The 22,416-nt window shown below is 44.5% G+C and overlaps 1 protein-coding gene across 2 annotated transcripts in view; it reads left to right on the top strand.

Annotated features, from left to right (window-relative positions):
* Window positions 1–5,116: 5,116 nt before the first annotated feature.
* wdfy1 (WD repeat and FYVE domain containing 1) overlaps window positions 5,117–22,416 on the top strand; it is a 135,769-nt gene continuing 118,469 nt past the window's right edge. For both annotated transcript variants that reach the window (XM_084319352.1, XM_084319350.1), the window contains exons 1-6: window positions 5,117–5,288; window positions 7,747–7,814; window positions 8,461–8,534; window positions 9,752–9,806; window positions 16,134–16,284; window positions 17,416–17,528. In XM_084319352.1, coding sequence (XP_084175478.1) covers window positions 5,152–5,288; window positions 7,747–7,814; window positions 8,461–8,534; window positions 9,752–9,806; window positions 16,134–16,284; window positions 17,416–17,528 — 598 coding nt within the window. In that variant the 5' untranslated portion in view covers window positions 5,117–5,151. The remainder of the gene's footprint in view (window positions 5,289–7,746; window positions 7,815–8,460; window positions 8,535–9,751; window positions 9,807–16,133; window positions 16,285–17,415; window positions 17,529–22,416) is intronic.

The following is a 22,416-nucleotide window of genomic DNA, read 5'->3' as shown; positions in this document are numbered from 1 at the left end:
TATTAATATTACACTAGTTACCCTCCGGCTCGAAGGACCAATTGTAACTGAGGGGTACAATTCCCTGACTGTATTGATAAGTATGGTATCATTAAACCACTACCGCTTTATGTACTTTAATTACTGGCCATACAGTACATGATATATAAATATGATGAACACTTCCCACAATGAATCGGTTCCACACAAAGTGGTAATTAAGTATTTATTGCAGCAAAAGGTACATAATATACTTCTCTATTTTACTTTGGATGCGCTTATAAGGCAAAGGAATGTGCGTAGGCAAATCAATAATGAATGTCCATTCTCTGGTTACGCAGGAGGTAATTATACAACCTGAATCTTAGGGAATTATATCTATGGTACACTAGTAATATATAGCGGGAGATACTGGAAGGGTCCCCCCGGTTGTAAGCCAGCAGGGGTAGAGGATCTGTCGGTAGTAGAGAGTCTGGTCAACGATGACTAAGGAGACTCCAAGTACAGGAGACGGTGCAATAGTCTCTTGATCCACAGACGAATACAGCTGTTCTCCGTAGACTGTAGCTCCACAGTGAAGAAAGCTAGCCGGCCTCAGGCTCTCTGAGGCGCAGACTCGACGTGGCTCCTCACAGGGTAAATCCCACACGTGTAGGCGTCGGCGATTCTCCGCTCCATAAATCACAGGACCAAAACAAATATAATCCAGCCGCAAAGGGCTATGTAGTCGTCGGGTAGATTAATCCAGTGTACATGTCCACACGGTTCTCGTCTAGGTCTCCTCGGGTGAAAGCGCCATGAAAGCAGCCCAGCCTGGATAAGCACTCTAGCTGGTACGAGGAAGCGTTGGTGATGCTGGTCACTGTAGAACTTTAGCCGCACGATACACTATACACAAATAGACTATTACTGACTTAATAGAAATATGTCGCACTCGACGGTATAGCGCCAAACTCTGACAATTCAGTTATTAATTTGCACGCGGTCTCAATGCTCTATTTGGGGCCAAACAGGCCATACTTCACCGCACGGAGTATCGTGGGTGAGGCTTCAACTTATTGGGTAACTCTACTTCTGTATTCACCTGCGCCATATTTATATGCACGGCGAACAATCTAGTGCCAACCTCATTTCTGTCTCGTATTCCTGGGCAAGGCCGGGCATGTACAGACATGTCTTGACGGTGGCTTTGAACCTGACTCTGGAGGCATGGCCCTGGCGCCTGTGGACCGCTGTCCAATAGGAGAATGAAATATTATGGTCTGTACTAGGCTAAAGGGATATTCCGTGTATATGTACAAGGAATATACAAGGGATATCAAACGATATACAAATACTATGCAATATATATCAATCAATAAATATATATATTCGGTTTAATCTGATCCTTTGTAACAGGTCTGGATTATTACATATCTCGATGTGATCTATCAAGAAATATCTACAGCAAGAATTTTGGGTCTCAATTAATCCAAAATGACATTGTGGTTAGAAGTGGTGGAGAAAATAAAAGCTAGCATATAATGGTAATGTCTGGTTAGGAGCGAGGGAAAATGGATGGATTATCCAATGGGGGGTCCGGAAGGGGGGGGGTACGAGCTGGAGCATATGTGTGTAGGTTTTTAGATAACAGGTATTAGGGGTATATCCTATATAAGACAATTAACTAAAATGTGATTTCATTGGATGTGCACTGACAACTAATGCTTGTATATCTTATCGTGTGTTGTCATGTTTGTTTATGTGTTTGTTTAAAAAATAATAAAAAAATAAAATACAAAAAAATAAACCTTGGTTCCCTCCTACTGTTCCTTCTTCTCACTTCTGCCCCTCACGGAGAGGAGATCATATGTGCTGCTGTATTATGAGACAACGTGATAAATAAACCGCTGCCAACTCCTTCACCATCTTCAGAGCGGACCGTACAGAAACCTCCGGGAAGAGCATCGGCGGGGGTCTATGCCTGATGACCAACAACGGCTGGACTAGCCCCGGGGAGGTGAAGATACTCTCCCGTTCATGCTCCCCCGATATGGAACACCTCACGATCCAATGTCGCCCGTTCCATCTTCCACGCGAGTTCACTGCAGTGATCATGACTGCAGTGTACATTCCCCCCCAGGCGAACGTCGGCAGGGCGCTAGCGGAACTACAAGACCATCTGAACACACACCAGATAAAGCATCCAGACGCGGCGATGATTGTAGCCGGGGATTTCAATCAGGCGAATCTGAAAAAAGTCATGCCGTCTTTCTTTCAGCACATCGTCTGCTCCACAAGGGGAGGAAAGACACTCGATCACTGTTACACCCCGTTCAGAGCCGGATACAAGGCTGTACCGGCCCCACCATTAGCGGGAGCGACGAACACGTCGGATCATGCCGCCATCTTGTTGGTCCCAGCTTACAAACAGAGATCACGTGACGCCGTCGTGTCACGTGAGGTAAAAAAATGGGACGACCAATCAGAGGCCACGCTTCAGGACGCACTCGATGACGTCGACTGGGGAATGTTAGAGAGGAGCACCAGTGACGTCAGCGAGTTCACAGACACTGTGGTGTCATTCATAACAACGCTGGCTGATAGTATTGTCCCCACAAAGAAGGCGAGGGTGTTCCCAAACCAGAAACCATGGGTGGACAGTACTATCAGAGCAGCCCTGAACTCTCGCACCACTGCTTATAACCTGGGCAGAGAGTCAGGAAACATGGAAGAGTACAAGACAACAGTCTACACTCTGCGCAAGGCTGTTAAACTTGCTAAGAGGACGTATGCCGACAAGATGGAGGCACAAATGGCACAAAATGACACAAGAGGCTTATGGCAAGGACTGAGGGCTATAACTGACTACAAAGTCAGCGCCCCCTCAATGGGGAGCGACGACGCCTCCTTGCGGACCAGCTCAACACCTTCTACGCACGGTTTGGTGCAAACGGTGGCACTGCTAGCTCAACGGCTAGTGACGTCACCGGTGCGCCGGCTGTTGTGGAGGGGGGGGGGGGGCATCCGCGGGGGGGCGGGGACGCTCTCTCATTGACGGTACACAGTGTGAGAAGAGCATTTATGCAGGTGAACACCAGGAAGGCGGCTGGCCCAGATGGAATAACAGGACGCATACTCAAGTCCTGTGCTAACCAGCTAGCCCCTGTGTTCACCACCATAATAATCGATCCCTGAAGGAGTCAGTGGTCCCTGCCTGCTTCAAGATGTCTACCATTATCCCGGTACCAAAGAAACCCTCCCCAGCAGGTCTCAATGACTACAGACCGGTGGCACTCACCTCTGTGGCCATGAAATGTTTCGAGAGGCTGGTCAAGGATCACATTTGTGCCTCCCTCCCCAGCGATATGGACCCTATGCAATTTGCATACAGGCCAAACAGGTCCACTGACGATGCGGTCTCCCAAGTACTGCACAGCACCCTCTCTCACCTGGACCGTCAGAAGGGGGGCTATGTGAGACTGTTGTTCATTGACTACAGCTCAGCGTTCAACACCATAGTCCCCACCAGACTGGTGGACAAGCTGATCGAGCTGGGTCTGAGCTCCGCTCTGAGCGCCTGGGTACTGGACTTTCTGAGTGAAAGACCCCAGGTGGTCAGGGTGGGGGGTCAGACCTCCAACACCATCACCCTGAGCATCGGGTCCCCCCAGGGCTGTGTTCTGAGCCCCCTGCTGTACTCACTATACACACACGACTGTGTGGCCAAGTTCAGCTCCAACTCCATAGTGAAGTTCGCAGACGACACGGTGGTGGTGGGGCTGATCTCGGACAACGACGAGAAGGCCTACCGGGAGGAGGTTGAGGTACTGGAACGCTGGTGCCAGGACAACAGCCTGCTCCTGAACATTGGTAAAACCAAGGAGCTGATCGTGGATTATAGGAGAGGACAGCAGGAGACACACACACCACTGATGATTAACGGGCTACCGTGGACAGGGTGAGCAGCTTTAAGTACCTGGGGGTCCACATCTCAGAGGATCTGACATGGTCAACACACATAGACACAGTGGTAAAGAAGGCGAAGCAGCGCCTCTACCACCTGAGACAGTTAAGGAAGTTCAGAGTATCGGGAAGATACTCCAGTCCTTCTACTCAGGAGCTGTAGAGAGCATCTTGACCGGAAACATCACTGCCTGGTATGGAAACAGCACGGCACAGGACAAGAAGGCCCTACAGAGAGTGGTGCGCTCAGCCGAGCGTACCACGGGTATTGCACTACCTCCCCTGCAGGTTCTATACAACAAGAGGTGCAAATCCAGAGCCTGCAGAATAATGAAAGACCCCCACCACCCCAATAACAGCCTGTTCCAGCTGCTGAGGTCAGGCAGATGCCTGCGAACCCCAGCTACTAGGACAGAGAGGCTTAGGCTCAGCTTCTTCCCCCAGGCCATCAGAGCCTTGAACAATGAACATTGAGTGCCTCAGAACACTGAACTATCCACACACAAGCACACATGAGCACACACACGACACGCACGCTGCGCACGCTCACACACTAGCAGCCACTTTAACACTTTAACATGAGCGGGCACACACTCATGCCGCACACACCCACTTATGGCCAAAAGGAAAGGCCACTTTAAATTAGTATAACAACAGTAACAGTGTATTGCACTACCAAAGCTACCTAGCATGTCCTATTGTCCTATATGCTCTGTAAATAACTATGTACAGATACCGAGATGTCACACCATGTTACCTGTTACCTGTTTATTGCACAATGTTGTTTTATTGGATTCTATTATATGTTGTACCACTGTATTGCACATCGTTGCGGGCAAGACCACCCGCATTTCATTGTTACTTGTATGCTGTGACAAATAAAACTCTTGACTTGACTTGACTTGAGAGCAAGGCCAAAGATAGAATACCATGACTCTTGTATACATTATTGTCGCCCCATCGCCAAATCTGTTAACAGAGCCGTACTGTATTGTATCCATTCTGCAATCTGTTAAATAAAGTTTTCAATCAATCAATCAAAGAATATTGATGTGTAATAAAAAAAAATGTGTGCGCGATTATCTCATGGGGTAGTGGCGCTGCACTCGTGATATTACGGTAATCCTGACAGACCCGCTTAGCTGATCAGCTGATCCTCGCTTGGCGAGTCAGTAGAGTAGAGAGGGGAAAACACATCAAGAAAGAAAACATTGCTCGTAATAAACCATGGCGGCGGAGATTCACTCGAGACCCCAAACCTCTAGACCGGTCCTCCTAAACAAGATCGAAGGGCATTCGGATGCCGTAAATGCTGCCATTTTGATCCCGAAAGAAGACGGAGTGATCACGGTTAGCGAGGACAGGTCAGTTCTGCTAACGTTAGCAAGTGGGCTCCGTCTATTTGCTGGGTATAATAATAAACTCTGGTCTTAATTGGAAGTAACGGGTCGGTAGAAAGCCGCACCTGGTAGAATATTACAAGCTAAAATGTACTCATGGGCCGTGTTATTATGGTACGTGTTGAATGATAGCCATGACGTTAGGGATTAAACTGTTGGCTATCTAATGTAACGATAGGGCAGAGCAGTTTAATGTAATAACCGGATCCATCACTAGCTTTGGCTGCTGGTGTTAATTCGCGGACCACCGGGTTGAACAAACGATTCCATCATGACGTTATTATCTGTGTTCTGCAGATGGATCGGACACAGTCAATGAATTCCTAGTTTGTTATTGAACCAAGCGTTTGGTTAACGTTAGCTACCGCGACCTGCAGCTGGATTTAAACAGACGAGTCTCCTCGACACCATCATCCTTCACTCGGCATCATCCCCAGTTCAGCTGCACAGGGAAGGGATTCTGTCCAAGGATATTTGCGCTCATGCATCGGGCTACAACATGAACACGGGGGTGTCATGCTTCGTTAGTAAAAAATAAAATAATAATAATAGAAGGACAATAGGTTGAATATGTTCTCGTTCCTTTCAAACGTCGAGCCTACATTGCTTTTAAAAGGGGAAGCTGTGGTGCTATGGTGCAGCGTCGTCACTTTGATGCCAAGTGTGCAGACACTTGAAGTGTAACTATGTGCACTCCAGTCATTGACGCTCCTGGTTTTTGAGATGCATTTTCTGTTTTAGCTTAACATAAACTCAAGAGTAATTTCAGTTTGTCCTCGCGCCATACTTGTTTTCTATTATTACCAAGAAGGAGAAATTGTTTGCATGTGGAATGTTTGGCGAGTCTATGGGGTTGTTGTTGTTGTCAGGTAAAACAACAATTACTTACCCTAGTCCTAGTCTATTAATGTGCACAATGTCTATTAATGTGAATCACTACCCACTTTCAAAACCACTCTCAAAGAGCACCTACGGGAGATTGCAATTCGAAACTGGCCCCTGTAAATGTCCCAACCCAACCCCCTCCAATGTACAGTTACCCGCCTACCCAACCCCCACCCAACCACCTCCAATGTACAGTTGCTTCCCCCTCAAATGTATATACTCTCTTTTTTAGACTTTAATTTTTTTTAATCACAAACAGTACTGTATTTGTAGATCTGGTATGTCATAAATGTCTAGATGTAGCAGTACTGTCTATCTGTATGTCATGTATGTCATATATGTTATGATGAATTGAAAATGGGGGACCCTGATGTAAACAAGATGAAAGTCTTTCTCTGGTCTGCATCCCTTTAACAATTGTGTGTATTGAGCCGTACTGTATTGTACCCATTCTGCAATCTGTTAAATAAAATGTTCAATCAACCAATGCCACATCATACTCTTGGTTCTCATAGTCCAGTATGTTATCTAGGATATATTAGTCCCAATCCCTAGTTCAAGTTCAAGTTCTTTATTTGTCAAATACACAACAATACACTACAGGGGCATTGCAGGTAATGCAATGTATGTGTTTTGTGTGTCAACAATTAATAGCCTACAAGAATGGTAACAATACGTAGTAAGATGAAATAAAATATAAAATGAGGTAAGATAAAACAGTCAATTATTTGTAGTGTATGTGCATGGCAGAAAATGTCTTGTGTATCTTTACTAATGTGCCCTATATCATTAGGCTACATGTAAAACTTCCCACAGTTTGTGCTTAGAACCTGTTTCACTACATCAAGCTGTTTTCTGTCACTTCCTTAAAGGGGAACTCCAACATTTTGGGAAATTAGCTTATTTAACATCTTCCCTGGAGTTAGACAAGAAGATACATACCTTTTTTGTCTCTGTGCGTGCATTTTAGCTTTGGGAATAGACGCTCCGTTAGCATAGCTTAGCTTCATCACTGGAAGTGAGGCAGGACAGTAGCCTTACAGTGCCTTACAGTGTATTGCAAGGTCTGACATTGACCAAATTCGATATGCATGACCTTGGTGGGCTCTAGGTCAACTCCTGAAAAGGGGGTCAATGTCAGACCTTGCAATCAAAAGTTAGGGGGCGCACTGAAATTATGGCAAGGGTTATTAGCCCCCTAACTTTTGATTGCAAAGTCTGACATTGACCCCATTTTCAGGAGTTGACCTAGAGCCCACCAAGGTCATGCATATCAAGTTTGGTCAATGTCAGACCTTGCAATACACTGTAAGGCACTGTAAGGCTACTGTCCTGCCTCACTTCCAGTGATGAAGCTAAGCTATGCTAACGGAGCGTCTATTCCCAAAGCTAAAATGCACGCACAGAGACAAAAAAGGTATGTATCTTCTTGTCTAACTCCAGGGAAGATGTTAAATAAGCTAATTTCCCAAAATGTTGGAGTTCCCCTTTAAGAGCATCTGTGGGTTTTTGATCATGTGATTTCCCTCTCCCTCAGAACCATTCGGGTATGGCTGAAGAGGGACAGCGGCCAGTACTGGCCCAGTATCTACCACACTGTCTCCTGTAAGTCTGTTAGCGCCACCTGCAGGGGAAAACTGAAGTGTGTGTGTCGTGTGCGTGTGAGAGATCTTTGGTGCAGGCATGTCCATGGCTTCTGTAGAGAGTTGGTAACTGCTATTCGTGTGCATTTTTGCAAAAATTGTAAACGCAGTTTAAAGTTCAAATAAGGCTTTTGGAATGGATTTGGAAGCTTAACTCCAAAGAAACGACACAATTCTGAATGAAGTTACAAGCTATGTGTAAATAAATTATACAAAATACTTGAAAGTTTTCCTTTTAGGTAGACAACATTAGTTTGGCTGTCAAATAGTTAATACACAGGGACAACCTGTGCTTGCTACCCTGCCTGTGTTTGGATGGTAATGTGTGTTTGGATGATCATCATGTGTGTAGCCTATTTTGTACTGTGTCTAATCGATAACATACAACAGAACAGTATGTATATTTTTGCCTTCTCAAAGTGTGTAATGTGTATCCTTGCCTTCTCAAAGTGTGTAACGTGTATCTTTGCCTTCTCAAAGTGTGTAATGTGTATCATTGCCATCTCAAAGTGTGTAATGTGTATCCTTGCCTTCTCAAAGTGTGTAATGTATATCTTTGCCTTCTCACAGTGTATTTCTATCTTTCTCTGTCTCTCTCTCTACCTTAGCTCCGTGCTCATGCATGTCGTACCACCATGATAGTCGGCGTATCTTCATAGGGCAGGACAATGGAGCCATTGTGGTGAGTGGAGCCAAGCTGTACAGATGACCTCATGTTCCAACCCCAGGCCTAACGCCTGTACTGTTTTTGAGTAGCCCAGCTCAAAATCCTGCAATTCTGGTTTTAAATAGGCCCCCTTTTCAATATCTGTCCTCCTCTCAAGGATTCGCCAGGGCTTTTATAGAGGTTTAGAGGGGAACTTGAACCTGGCCAATGTGTGCTTTGCATGAATAAGACTTATGGGTGATAATGCACTGGGTATTTTTTTCGGGCAATGCAGATGATGGGTAACACTCCCAGCAACTGGCAAATAAAATCCATGCCAGAGGCAACTCCTTGGGCACCGTTGCCATCAGAGTTGTCCAAATAGTTTCCTTGTGTGTCACTAAAAGACCACAGCAACCTTTCAACTGTTCAAACTAGGGGTGTAACGGTACACAAAAACCACAGTTCGGTACGTAGTTACGTACCTCTGTTTTGAAGTCACGGTTCGGTACGGGTTTTCGGTACAGTGGGGGAAAGTTTGGCTTTCCATGTTTCACTCGGGGGTGGGTGATGTAGTGTGCAGTAACGAATTGTACTTGTAGGGCTGTCAACGAATATTCTATATTGAAATTATTGTGAAAAAAACAGCCCCCGTTGGGCGGTCGTTAGTGGATAACATACCTTTGTATTCGTTTGGTACACTACACAGCCGTTCGGTACGTTACGGTACACACTGAAACGGTTCGGTACGGATACGTGTACCTTTACAACCCTAGTTCAAACCCATACAGGAGTCCTAAACAAGGAAAATGTATAATAAACACAAGCTACTTGTGCCCTAATGATAAGGATAAGCGCTCAATGAAGAAACCCAAATATCAAATATCAATATCAACTTCCCAAATATCTATGCTACTCATAGTGGTAAAAAAACGAAACATATATATATATCGAGAGAATCGCGAGTGCCTTAACATGTCGGCTTAGACTGCGCCGTGGTCATGTGTGTGTGTGAGTGGGGGGGGGGGGGGGGGTACAGGCAGTATCACCAGGGTCATTTAGTGCGCACCTTGGTTAAAAAAAGACATTATCAGAACTAATTCGGATGAACAACAAAGTAACGCATTTTAATTTAGGTGGTCATAAACGCTTAGGTGGGGTTGCCTAGGAGTAGGTAGGCAAAGGTAGGGAAACCCCTGTTAATGACACGTGATCCTAAGTTAACGTCTGCTCTTTGTTTTGGCGCTTCCTAGGAGTTCCTCATCTCTGAAGACTTCAATAAGATGGACCATGTCAAGACATATCCAGGTAAGGTCTCAGAAAGGGGCATTTCCTTCTCCAGTAACACAAAGGAGAACAAATTAATTAATTGGCAAACGCCTAGCCAATCTGCTGAGTGTTGATGTTGCTACAATTACATTACAGTATAGTTACGGCTACATAAACCACTAGAGTGGGTTGCATTAGTGTACGTGTGTGTGGGTGGGTGTGTGTGTTTGTCTGGGTCAGTTTGCTCTCGGGGTGTGTGAGTGTTGTGAGTGGACGGCCCCTCCCAGTCCCATGAGAAATCATCCGGTCCCCCTCCCACCATGCCTCGGGGCGAAAGCCAGTGTCTCTCTCCACAAGACTCCCACAGGAAGTCATGGCTCATCATTTCACCCGGGGCCCTCGAGCCGCTGTCCTAGAAAACTCACCACACACACACACACGCACACGCACACACACACACACTAGGGCTGAGCCCAAACGTTCGAACCTTCGTTCGTTACGTTGGCATTCGAATTCTAAATCAACATTCACATTTTTTATTTTTAATAAATTTTTTTTTTTTTTTTTTTTTTTAATAATTCTGTTTAAACCAATGGGGTTTTTCTTCACAGTTGCAGATAAAGATTAGGCTACACTAATAGTATTAAAAGAAACTGATGAGTTATATTCATTAAAGAAAGTTGATTTAGTTGGGCTGGGACTTCTCCCTGGGCTGGGTCTGGGGCTGGAAAGTTGATTTAATAAAAAAAAATACTAATTTAATCAGATTAATCACTTTATTCAAATTGAGGATTTAGTTTGAGGATAGTAAAAAAAAAAAAATATATATATTTTTTTATTAAAAACGAAGGTTCGAAAAACCCTGACGAAGTTCGAATCCCAAAAACAGGGTTCGGGGACAGCCTTAACACACACACACACACACACACACACACACACACACACACACACACACACACACACACACACACACACACACACACACACACACACACACACACACACACACACACACACACACACACACACACACACACACACACACACACACACACACACACACACACACACACACACACACACACACACACACACACACACACACACACACACACACACACACACACACACACACACACACACACACACACACACACACACACACACACACACACACACACACACACACACACACACACACACACACACACACACACACACACACACACACACACACACACACACACACACACACACACACACACACACACACACACACACACACACACACACACACACACACACACACACACACACACACACACACACACACACACACACACACACACACACACACACACACACACACACACACACACACACACACACACACACACACACACACACACACACACACACACACACACACACACACACACACACACACACACACACACACACACACACACACACACACACACACACACACACACACACACACACACACACACACACACACACACACACACACACACACACACACACACACACACACACACACACACACACACACACACACACACACACACACACACACACACACACACACACACACACACACACACACACACACACACACACACACACACACACACACACACACACACACACACACACACACACACACACACACACACACACACACACACACACACACACACACACACACACACACACACACACACACACACACACACACACACACACACACACACACACACACACACACACACCAGTCCCACTTAATAAGGGAGGGAAACGGGCTCAAGTCAGATGACATCTTTGATTACATTTGATTATATTCTGTCATTGCAACATTATTGGCTTGATTATGGCAGTACTCCTCCCACCCTCCTTACCCAAAGAACCCAGTCCCTGTGACCTAGTCGTCAGTCAGTCAGCCAGTCAGCCTGGTCTTCCTCCATGCTCTCATCAGTGGAAAATCCAGCGTTTTGGTTGGAAACTGAACCGGAGAGAGAGTACTGCTTCGGAGGCAGAAAACCAGATGTCACGGTTGGAAAGTCTCCCATCTGTTTCTCCCACCAGGCCTTCGCTCAGCAGAAAGAAAAAGCGAGCGTGTTTGTAGTGCTGTTGTGGGTTTACAGTGAGTGTTGTCATGTGGTTGCGGTGGTTGTGAGGGGAGTAGGGCTGATCAATGTCCAAAGTGGTGGGTAATGGTAATGGGTATAGAGATGAGGTGGCTCTTGGGTGCCAGCATGCACTGTTTGATGTCAGGAAGCACCATGGGTTTGATTTCCCCATTTCACCAGGACTGTATTGTGAAAACTGAACACACATCCCGTGTCGTAGGAGAGGGCGGGTGAATATCACTATCACTTGTTCTCACTGAATTGAGTGCTGTATTGAAATGACCTTTTGTACATTGTCAAAATAATAGCAAAAAAAAGCACATTTATTAATTTTGAATAGTTAAAGGGATTTCCTACTTACCAATGATGATGTTGATTGGTAGATTCCTTTCTCAGCACCATTCACGCTGTTCCTCAGAGGCTCATACTAACTTTGGCTAGTTGAACCACAAACCAATGCAAAGTCAATGGGGTCAAGCTCCTCTCTGTACAAGCTGACGTGAAGCTCACTGAAATGTACTCCACCCCATTGACTTTGCATTGGTTTGTCTTATCTGGAGCTAGTATGAGGAACAGCATGGATTGTGCTGAGAAATGTAGCTTAGCGTTAGTTCCTGCAGGACACGGAAGTCATGCGTGCCAATCATTCCCATCAGCTGTTCAGAATGCACACCGATCATAATCAGCTAGGCTAAAACTCTTGTCAACAGGGCAGTCCATCTAAGCCGTTCTATCTCCTGCTATTCAGTGCATGGCTGGCATAGAGATACATGGAGCGAGTGCGTCTGAAAGATCCCATTGCTCATGGCCCGACACCATGTGAGACAGATGATCTACCACACGTAGAAGGGGCGATTGACTGTTCTCACGTGTATACCGCCACCTAGAGGCTCTGATTTATTTGGTCAAGAGGTTACAGAACCCAATCACGCTTGGTAAAGGTGTACAATTCTGTGTTCCAACCACCAGTACTGAAACTCAAAAGAGGAAGGAACAGTGTTATATTCTGGGTAGAAAACAGGTGGAGGTTTCTGTCTTGTGGTGCAGTAACAAAGGCAACACTTTGGTTGTTGTGTAGATAGGGAGTGTTCCCTCTATCTCTATGGTGTCTGCACTCTGCCACTGCTTGCAGGCCATGCTGTGTTGCTACACAATGGCCTTGGTTAGAACTCCCATCACCTCCACAGCTGCATCAGTCTATCTCATCCTCTAGATATGCTCTCTACATGCCACACTGACTTGCTGTCTCTCAGTATCACTCACATCATCTGAGGATGTAGTCGCTAAAGGCTCTCCTCAGGACGTCCCTATGGGGGTGATTTTTATTTGCGCTCTCAGCCAAATCCGTTACAGGCTTGCATGGATTTACCTCCGAAAGCATTTTGAGAGCAGAGCATGTACCGCCAAATACAACTGTACAACCGCTTCAAGTGGCTTGTCACTATAAATGGTTTTAATTATTATGGCGGGATTGTTCCTGAATTGAGAGGACTCTACTGACCAACATCAGCAGTGGTAAGTAGCAAATAGGTCTAGGGTTCCACAAAAACACAACTACCCCTTTAACCCTCCTCCATGAGGTATTTTGTTTCCGTGGAAATGTCAGAGACATGTGTGATAGGAGTTGCCCACTTGATAACGTCATTGACATACCTGCCACCAACAACAACCAAGCCTGCTCACTGTACAAACATTCACCTTAGTTTAACAGATCATGGGATAGTTTTAGCTTTGATACAGAACGCCATAATTGTGTTACATAATTCCAGTTCTGGAGCACGACCCTAGCTAGCGTGCATTTTTAACTCATTGACTGCCAAAAACGAGTATATACATTTTTGGCGCCCATTCGCTGAACGCCAAAAACGAGTATATTTGTTTTATGTTTTCTTTTTTTTATTATGATACTAGACAGTCCCCCGGACCTTGTGTATGGATTTGGTAACACTGTGATAACGATCGAATCCTGATAGGTGGCAGTCTCGCCTACCTTTTGAGTAAATTTATGCTAGGATGGCCGCGCTTGATCAAGCAGCAGCTTTTTGTCTTGCCAGGAACGGCAAATCAACTATTATTTGCATACTCATGTTCAGTCTATTCGCCCAGTATATTCGCGCTGACCCTTTGTACACAAGACAAGAGCTACTGGACATTGGTTCACATGTCTGATTACTGGATATTTTCATCTTTTTTGATGGACCAAACGACATCGTCAGACCTCCGGGCACACCGGGTCTGTTTACATCGCCTCCCCGGACAAGGAGCCTCATAGGCGGGGGAGTGATCGAAAGCAGAAGTGGGGCAGCAGAACTAGCACGCGACTGAGGCTAGCTCTGGCTCCTCATAGCGCCGCTCTTCCCAGCCTGCTTCTTGCAAATGTACGGTCGCTGGCGCACAAAATGGACGAGGTACGTTTATGGATTACAAATACATGGGGGGTCTTGTCCAACTGCAAATCTCACCATGATTCACAAAAGACGCGATATCTCTCTACCTAGAAAATGAGCAAATTTGGGAAATGGCCACTCTCTTTAGCCTGGGATTGTGCAGGAACGGATGTACCGTAAATCCTCTAATAGTGGAGGGTACTCTAATAAAGGACGGGCCTCTTATATAAGCCGGGGGTTTGATACATACACAAATACAGGCCGGCTTCCAATATAAGGTTGCAAAAAAAAGTGATTTTTTATTTTTCGTGCCGTGATATAGAATGAGAAACTCTTGCCAATGCAAATTAAGTGCTGCCTCCCGCTACACTGACTACCGGCACATTAACGTTTCCCTCTCGCTGGCGTTAGCTTTAGCTAACATCGTCACATCTAGATCTGTGGTGTCGGCTGGACGACGCCGGCTTTGTTTAGCAAACGTTAATGTTCGCTATCTATATGGCGTTGTCCAGTCGGCATCACAGATCATGATGGCTATGACAGCGTCAGCTAAAGCCACTGCATGTTATCATCAACTCGATTCGACTGAGGTAGTCGAGAAGGTAGGTACCACACGCTAAATCGTCCCCGGACCCCGCAACCTATAGACAGTTCCAACTTCAGTGTGAATTACGTTAATCCACCACAGTTTCACCCTGACAAAGCAAATACTCATGTGATCTGTATATGTTTATGTCTAAATAAAATCAATCAATCACAATTACAATTGGCCAGTTTGTGAAATTAAGGCCTGCCTCTTATATAAGCCTCTCTAATAAAGGTCTGGTGCTCTTTGCAGCTGAGGTAAATACAAGACCCGTCCTATATTTGAGGTTTTACGATATGTAGAAATAAACGGTTTGTTCCCTGTTGGAGTATAAATATTGCCTTTCAAATTAGCCATAGTATGTCTCCATAGCTATAATATAGAATATACGATGAGTCTACAAACATCGTTAAACCGGTCTGAAACGCTGCCGCCAGGGATTAGAGATGGGAAAACAGCATGGCATTCAATGAGTTTTAAGTAATAAAATGATTCAAAACTCACCACTGCTGCAACGGAGGTAGAAAATAAAGACATTTACACACAGTCGCACTGTAGAAATGAAGCAGTTTAGTCAAAACTGTACTTTTAATCCAGCCCCTCCTCTTCCGACTGCTGTTTTAATTGTTCATCTCTATGAACGTGAAGCATGTGTGTTTTCTGACCTAAGCTCTGTGGAAATGCCTTTATGTTCATCCTAAGTTGCAGGAATGGTGAGTTTTGAATAGTTGTATCTTTAAAAGCCACGCTAGCCAAGGTCGCCCTCCAGAACTGGAATGCAGAGTAATGAGAGTTCTGGTCAGAGATAGAGATAACAAAGCTATACCTGATCCTGTGTGTGCTCCAAAACGTACTACTACTACTACTATTACTACAAAAAAAAAGAAATTGCCTCTCAATCCGTTTCCTTGGATGGTTTAATTTGAAGAGGTGCAGCACGGAGATACCGAGGGGGATTGGCCTGACTTGGCCTAGATTTACTGCCCGACAAAGCAGCGTCTGTGATGGAATGTTTCAGCTACATAGAAAAGGCCAAATTAGTCTGCAATGGTACTTACCCGTGCCAGGCTGGGGATGAAAATCCCCAAGTCTGGGAGAAATGTTTGATCTCCTCTGAAGCAATGAGATGTTTATCCAGTGTTTGTGTGTGACACTTGATGCTTATTAAACATTGTGTGTGTGCGTGTGCACTAACCTTCTGTCTCTGTGTGTGTGTGTGTGTGTGTGTGTGTGTGTGTTTCAGCCCACCAGAACAGGGTGTCAGACATGGTGTTTTCTCTGGAGAGTGAGTGGGTGGTGAGTACGGGACACGACAAGAGCCTGAGCTGGATGTGCACCCAGAGTGGCAGCATGCTGGGAAGACACTACTTCACCGCCTGGGCCTCCTGCCTACAGTATCCTACGCTGTGTGTGTGGAAAGCATTCTTACATACAGGCAGCAAAGTGTATGTCGTCGCTGGTGGAAGAAAACCTCGTAACTCCAAAAACCCAACTTTTCAGGAGATGAAAAAAACAAACACAGATTTGAGGGCGAATAAAGTTACAAGGTTTAGACAGATGATCGGTTTAATGCTTTCCCAATTCCCATTGTTTAAACTTTGTAAAAAAAGTTACGAGGTTTTCTTCCGCCAGCGACGATGTTCAAATTATGATTATGAAAAGTCTGGAGAAATTTTCAAACCGATCATAATGAATAAATCAACATTTTGTGTCAGTTTGAACCCAGTAAAATGTACTGGGTTCATTTATTGAAACCAAGTACTCTATGAAATACGGTAGTAAACAGTGCAATTACAGGTGGTCAAAAAAAGTTAAATAAAGTAAAATAGTGCAATCACAATACTGGTATAATAATAATAACTTCGTTTTATACAATTCTGAGGTAGGCTTACTCTCTTGGTAAACATTAACACCATACCATTATATGGTATTTACTGCACAGCCAGGCCACCATATAACAACAATAACAAAATATATTGCCTATGGTAAATCCGTTGAGGGAAATACCGTAATTCCTCTAATATACATGAAACCCGGCTTGTATTAGGAGGCCGGCTTATAATTGCTTAGCTCAACAGCGCACCCGGTCATTAATAGAGACCCGGTTTTTAATTGAATACCGGTTACTATTAGAGGAATTACGGCATTTCCCATAGGTTTTAATACTAGAACTGGCACCAAGCAGGGCATGATAGAACGCTTGTGTTCTGATGTAATGACTCTTCCTTCTTTTTTTTTTTGTTTCCATGCTCCCGTTCCTATTTTAGATTTTCGCTAGGTGGGGCTGCCCATTAGTTTAGGCTGGGATCACAGATTGGGCTTTTATGTTTACTGCAAGGATCCCGGTCAAGTTAAGGTAAGGAGGTTTGGGAACGGATGTAGTAAAGCTCCTCAGTTTACTACATCCTCCTTTATTACTCGAGTATCGCAGTACAAAAATGTGTCCGTGTGCGTTTGTTGGAAGTATCTCCCTCACCACCTGGCGGACATGTCCAGAATGTTGTTCCCCTTGACTCTGTGCCCAGATACGACCACGAGACCCAGCATGCCTTTGTGGGAGACTACTCCGGTCAGATCACACTGCTGAAGCTGGAGAGGCAGACCTACTCCACCATCACCACACTCAAGGGCCACGAAGGTACACACACACACACACACACACACACACACACACACACACACACACACACACACACACACACACACACACACACACACACACACACACACACACACACACACACACACACACACACACACACACACACACACATATGCATGCAATTGCATACACACATACCCTACATATCCAAGAGTGAGAGAAGTGGTCACTTAGTTAAAAGCCAGTGCCCCCTACATATCCAAGAAGAGTGAGAGAAGTGGTCACTTGGTTAAAAGCCAGTGTTCCTACATATCCAAGAGTGAGAGAAGAGGTCACTTAGTTAAAAGCCAGTGCTCCCTACATATCCAAGAGTGAGAGAAGTGGTCACTTAGTTAAAAGCCAGTGCTCCCTACATATCCAAGAGTGAGAGAAGTGGTCACTTAGTTAAAAGCCAGTGCCCCCTACATATCCAAGAGTGAGAGAAGTGGTCACTTAGTTAAAAGCCAGTGCCCCCTACATATCCAAGAGTGAGAGAAGTGGTAGTTAAAAACCAGTGCCCCCTACATATCCAAGGAGAGCGAGAGAAGAGGTCACTTAGTTAAAAGCCAGTGCCCCCTACATACCCAAGAAGAGTGAGAAGTGGTCACTTAGTTAAAAGCCAGTGCTCCCTACATATCCAAGAGTGAGAGAAGTGGTCACTTAGTTAAAAGCCAGTGCACCTACATATCCAAGAGTGAGAGAAGTGGTCACTTAGTTAAAAGCCAGTTCCCTACATATCCAAGCAGAGTGAAGTGGTCACTTTTTGACCCAAACATGACCTGAAATCCCTAGCGCGTGTCGTTGCTGAAACGCTAATCCTGACACAGTTCGGCTGGCATTTTGACCGGACATATCTACGTACCTAAACGCAACATTTACGGTACTCTTACCTGCACTGCACTATCTTAACTGCACTAAACCTGCACTATGGACCTTTTCATGAAAGAAATGTGTCTTCTTTAGCTAAGCTAAATCATGGAGCTGAACAAGAGCTTCTCAACAGCGATGTGCTCTTCACAAGATCCGTAAAAGACTACTGTCTAATTTCTAGAGCATAAAATGTGAATGACACAAATGTAAAACGGCACTCAAAGTTAACTTCCTTGAAGAATAAAAATAATTAAATGTGTTGCCGTTTTTTCTTATCTGCCCTGTTTAAACGAGGTGCAGTAACCTATCACGGCCACAGGGGGTTGATCTTACACAGTGCAGCTTTAACCCCTAACCTTTTAACAGACCCTTTTTCAAAGAGGATCAGATGTTAATGTTCTTACCAGTCGTGTCACAAGAGTTCCGTAACTATCCCACAACACAGATGGATCGTGGGAGTAGCACAGTTGGCCAGCAATCTGCACAGTGTAACACACACACACACACACACACACACACACACACACACACACACACACACACACACACACACACACACACACACACACACACACATGCGGCTAATGAGGGCAGATATGGAGGCACTGCTGGAGCATATGATTGGAGATCCAGACTCCTCTGTATGACTTCATTATAGTGGGAAATTAAAGATATACTGGAAACTGCATGAATGAATGAATGAAAACTTTATTTAACAGATTGCAGAATGGGTACAATACAGTACGGCTCAATACATACAATTGTTAAGGGGATGCAGACCTGAGAAAGACGTTTGTCTTGTTTCCATCAGGGTCCCCCATTTTCAATTCATATAGACATTTATGACATACACAACATACATGACATTTATGGCATAGGGACATATAGGTATTTAGTACTGATACATTTGTGACATAGGCGGTATTCAAATATACAGTACTGTTACCCCTAGATCCTGACAGAGTATATACATATGATGGGGAGGGGACTGTACATTAGGAGGGGGTGGGTGGGTGGGAGGGAAATATACATACGGCGGGGAGGGAATATATACATGCGGTGGGGAGGAGACTGTCTATTAGGAGGTGGTGGGGGTTTTGGGCATTTACGGTGGCCAGTTTCGAATTGCAGCCTCCCGTAGGTGCTCTTTAAGGGCGGTTTTGAATGTGGGCAGGGATTCACATTCCTTTACAGCTTTGGGTAGGGCGTTCCACATTGTTGTGGCATAATTGCGAAACGTGTTTAGTCCCTTGTTTGAGCCGAATCTGGGTTTAACATGATTTGTTGAGCTTCCTCTGGTGTAGTGGTTGTGGTATTCACTGACCTTTGGGAAGTATTTTGACATGTACATGGGCACCCCGGTCGTATAGTGTATCTTGTAGACCAGGCCCATTGCAAGTTGCTGTACTCTGTCGTCTACTCTAAGCCATCCTAGGTTGGCAAAGTGGGCAGGGGTGAGGTGGGTTCTGGGGTTCAGGTCAAGTAGTAGTCTGACCAGTTTGTTTTGTGATGTTTGTAATTTTGTTTTAAGCGCCTTTGAGGTGCTTTGGTACCATGAGGTGCACGCATAGTCATAGTACCCTTGAATGAGTGCTCCTGCCAGAGTCTTCAGGGTATTCTTGTTTACCAGAGAGGAGATCCGGTACAAGAATCTAGTTCGTTGGTTGACTTTTTTTATTACATTGGATGCCATTTTGTCACAGGAAAGATTTGCCTCTAGGATGGAACCCAGGTAGGTAATTTCGTCTTTCCTTGTGACAATATTGTCACCCACTGTAACTGAGAAGCCGTCGGTCTTGCTGAGTTTGTTATTTGAACCGAAGAGAATGGACTCTGTTTTGCCCATGTGTAATGATAGTTTGTTATCAGCGAGCCATATGCAGATTTTGCCTAGTTCCGTGCTGAGGGTTTTTTCAACCTGCAATTTGTTCTTGTCAGAGACCAGCAGGGCTGAGTCGTCCGCAAACAGGAACAAGTTGCAGTCACAGGCTGACGACATGTCATTTGCATAAATTAGGAAGAGTAGCGGTCCTAGTATGCTTCCTTGTGGAACACCACAGCTCACTGTGAGGGGGGGGGATAGAGTACCGTTTACCTCTACCATCTGTTCTCTCCCCTCCAGGTAGGATTGCATCCAGCTCACTGATAGGCTATCAAAACCAATTGCTTTTAGCTTGTCCATTAGAATGGAGTGATTGACAGTGTCGAAGGCCTTTTGTAAGTCCAGCATGACCATGCCGCAGTATCTCATAACCTTAGCTGAAACAGAACAAAGTGAACACTCCTTACCATAGTTCAGACCTCTAAGGGAAGGTTCTTCTAACCAAGCCCCCTCTCTCTCTATCCTGGCCATATTTTGGTTACAGAGTAGTACTGCATTAGTCATCTTTTTATAACACCGTCCGATTGGTGTGTGTATATAGCTTTGCTAAAGAGGTGTATCACTCACATACCTAACATTACCAACTCTGTAGCAAGTTAGATAATGATAAATGGTGCATTTATATAGCGCTTTTATCCAAAGCGCTTTACAATTTCCCCCCTCACATTTACCCATTCACTCACACGTTACCACGCAACCCATGCAGATATAGGTTGGTGATGTCTGGACACAAACATCAGATCTGATACCTTGCAAATAAACAATGCGGACAGTTAAAGATCTGATTTTGAGAAACAAATCAGATTTTCCTGCAGTCTGAACAAAGCCTAAGAGCGATCTGTCAGTGGAGATCTACAGTACAGTACCAACTGTCAACCTGCCCTCCAGGAATGAATCTTTAAGAGAATGACAAGTAGCTACACACAGCCAGAGTGGTAATCAAATGACACCTCATGATTACTGTTTAAGCTCTTAAGCCTGAGCGGTCCGGTACCGGACCAACAATGACATCACGCCATAAATCCATCTCTACAGAATGTATGAATTAATGTTGTGTTTTTTTTCAAATGTAGCCAAGAGTAAAGACCCTAAGCCTGTCAAAACAGCAGGCAACGTGTATATTTCCAGCACTATGTTTGTTTACTACTGGTTTTAAGTGTTATTAGTGAAATATGAGTTCTAGATATCTCAGGGGATCGAGTCGGAAAAAGGCGAGGATTTGGCGCAACCTAACTTGAGTGTAATCTTTTCAGAGAAGAGACCCAGTTTAAATGGGCTTTCGAATTAAAAAAAACTACACTTCCCAGCTCACGCCAGCCCCTGTCAATCATTTGACTTCTAGATTGATTTTTTTATTTTTCGGGATCATATCCCACAAACCTGAATGTTATTGCCATAAAACAGAACACAGTTAGTTTCCCTACCTTTCTGTGAACGTCTAGCAAGAAACGGCATTGCAATCTGGTGAGAAATGGCGGAGAAATTGACATTATAAAAAAGTAACTGTACTTACAGTAGATTTCATTCATGATTTGTGAATCACGCCTGGTGATACTAAATCCAGATTGAACTATGCCATTGGAAAGGGGAGATTTGGCCCGATCCATAGATGTGCGACTTGGCCATAATAAGGTCATTTATAGGCCTGATATTCTATAATCATATTTCAAATTGCATGTGTCTGGATGGCAGAATTCAGTACTGTCTCTACAAAATCTCATGTTTAATCATCTGCCCTTTATTCATTTGCTTAGATTATTTGTACACGTGATTTCAAGAAGGTGCTGAATGAGCTCAGTCGCAATTCTTCTGGTCAATGTTAGCATGGTGTTATTCTCCATCAAAGATAAAACATTTATTTTAAATGTAAAAGATATTCACAATATTTTTATATCAATATTTCACAATACAGACACTGGGAATACATTCCCTGAGATCCATAGATATCCATATATACCAATAACATGCAAATGGACCTTGTAGAAGTGGAGCAATCTTCCATTTACTTAGGTATGTATTTTTAGGCAGATTTTCAGAAAATAGGGTTAAGAAACACAAAACAATACTGATTTATTTCGCACATCATCCCTCACACATATCCCAAAACTTGAAACAGTTTTGTATACAATTATT

This window comes from Notolepis coatsorum (genome assembly GCF_963971535.1).
Source record: "Notolepis coatsorum genome assembly, chromosome: 1".
NCBI lineage: Eukaryota > Metazoa > Chordata > Actinopteri > Aulopiformes > Paralepididae > Notolepis > Notolepis coatsorum.
Note: the sequence above shows the minus strand (reverse complement) of the source record. Positions and strands in the feature narration are given on the sequence as shown.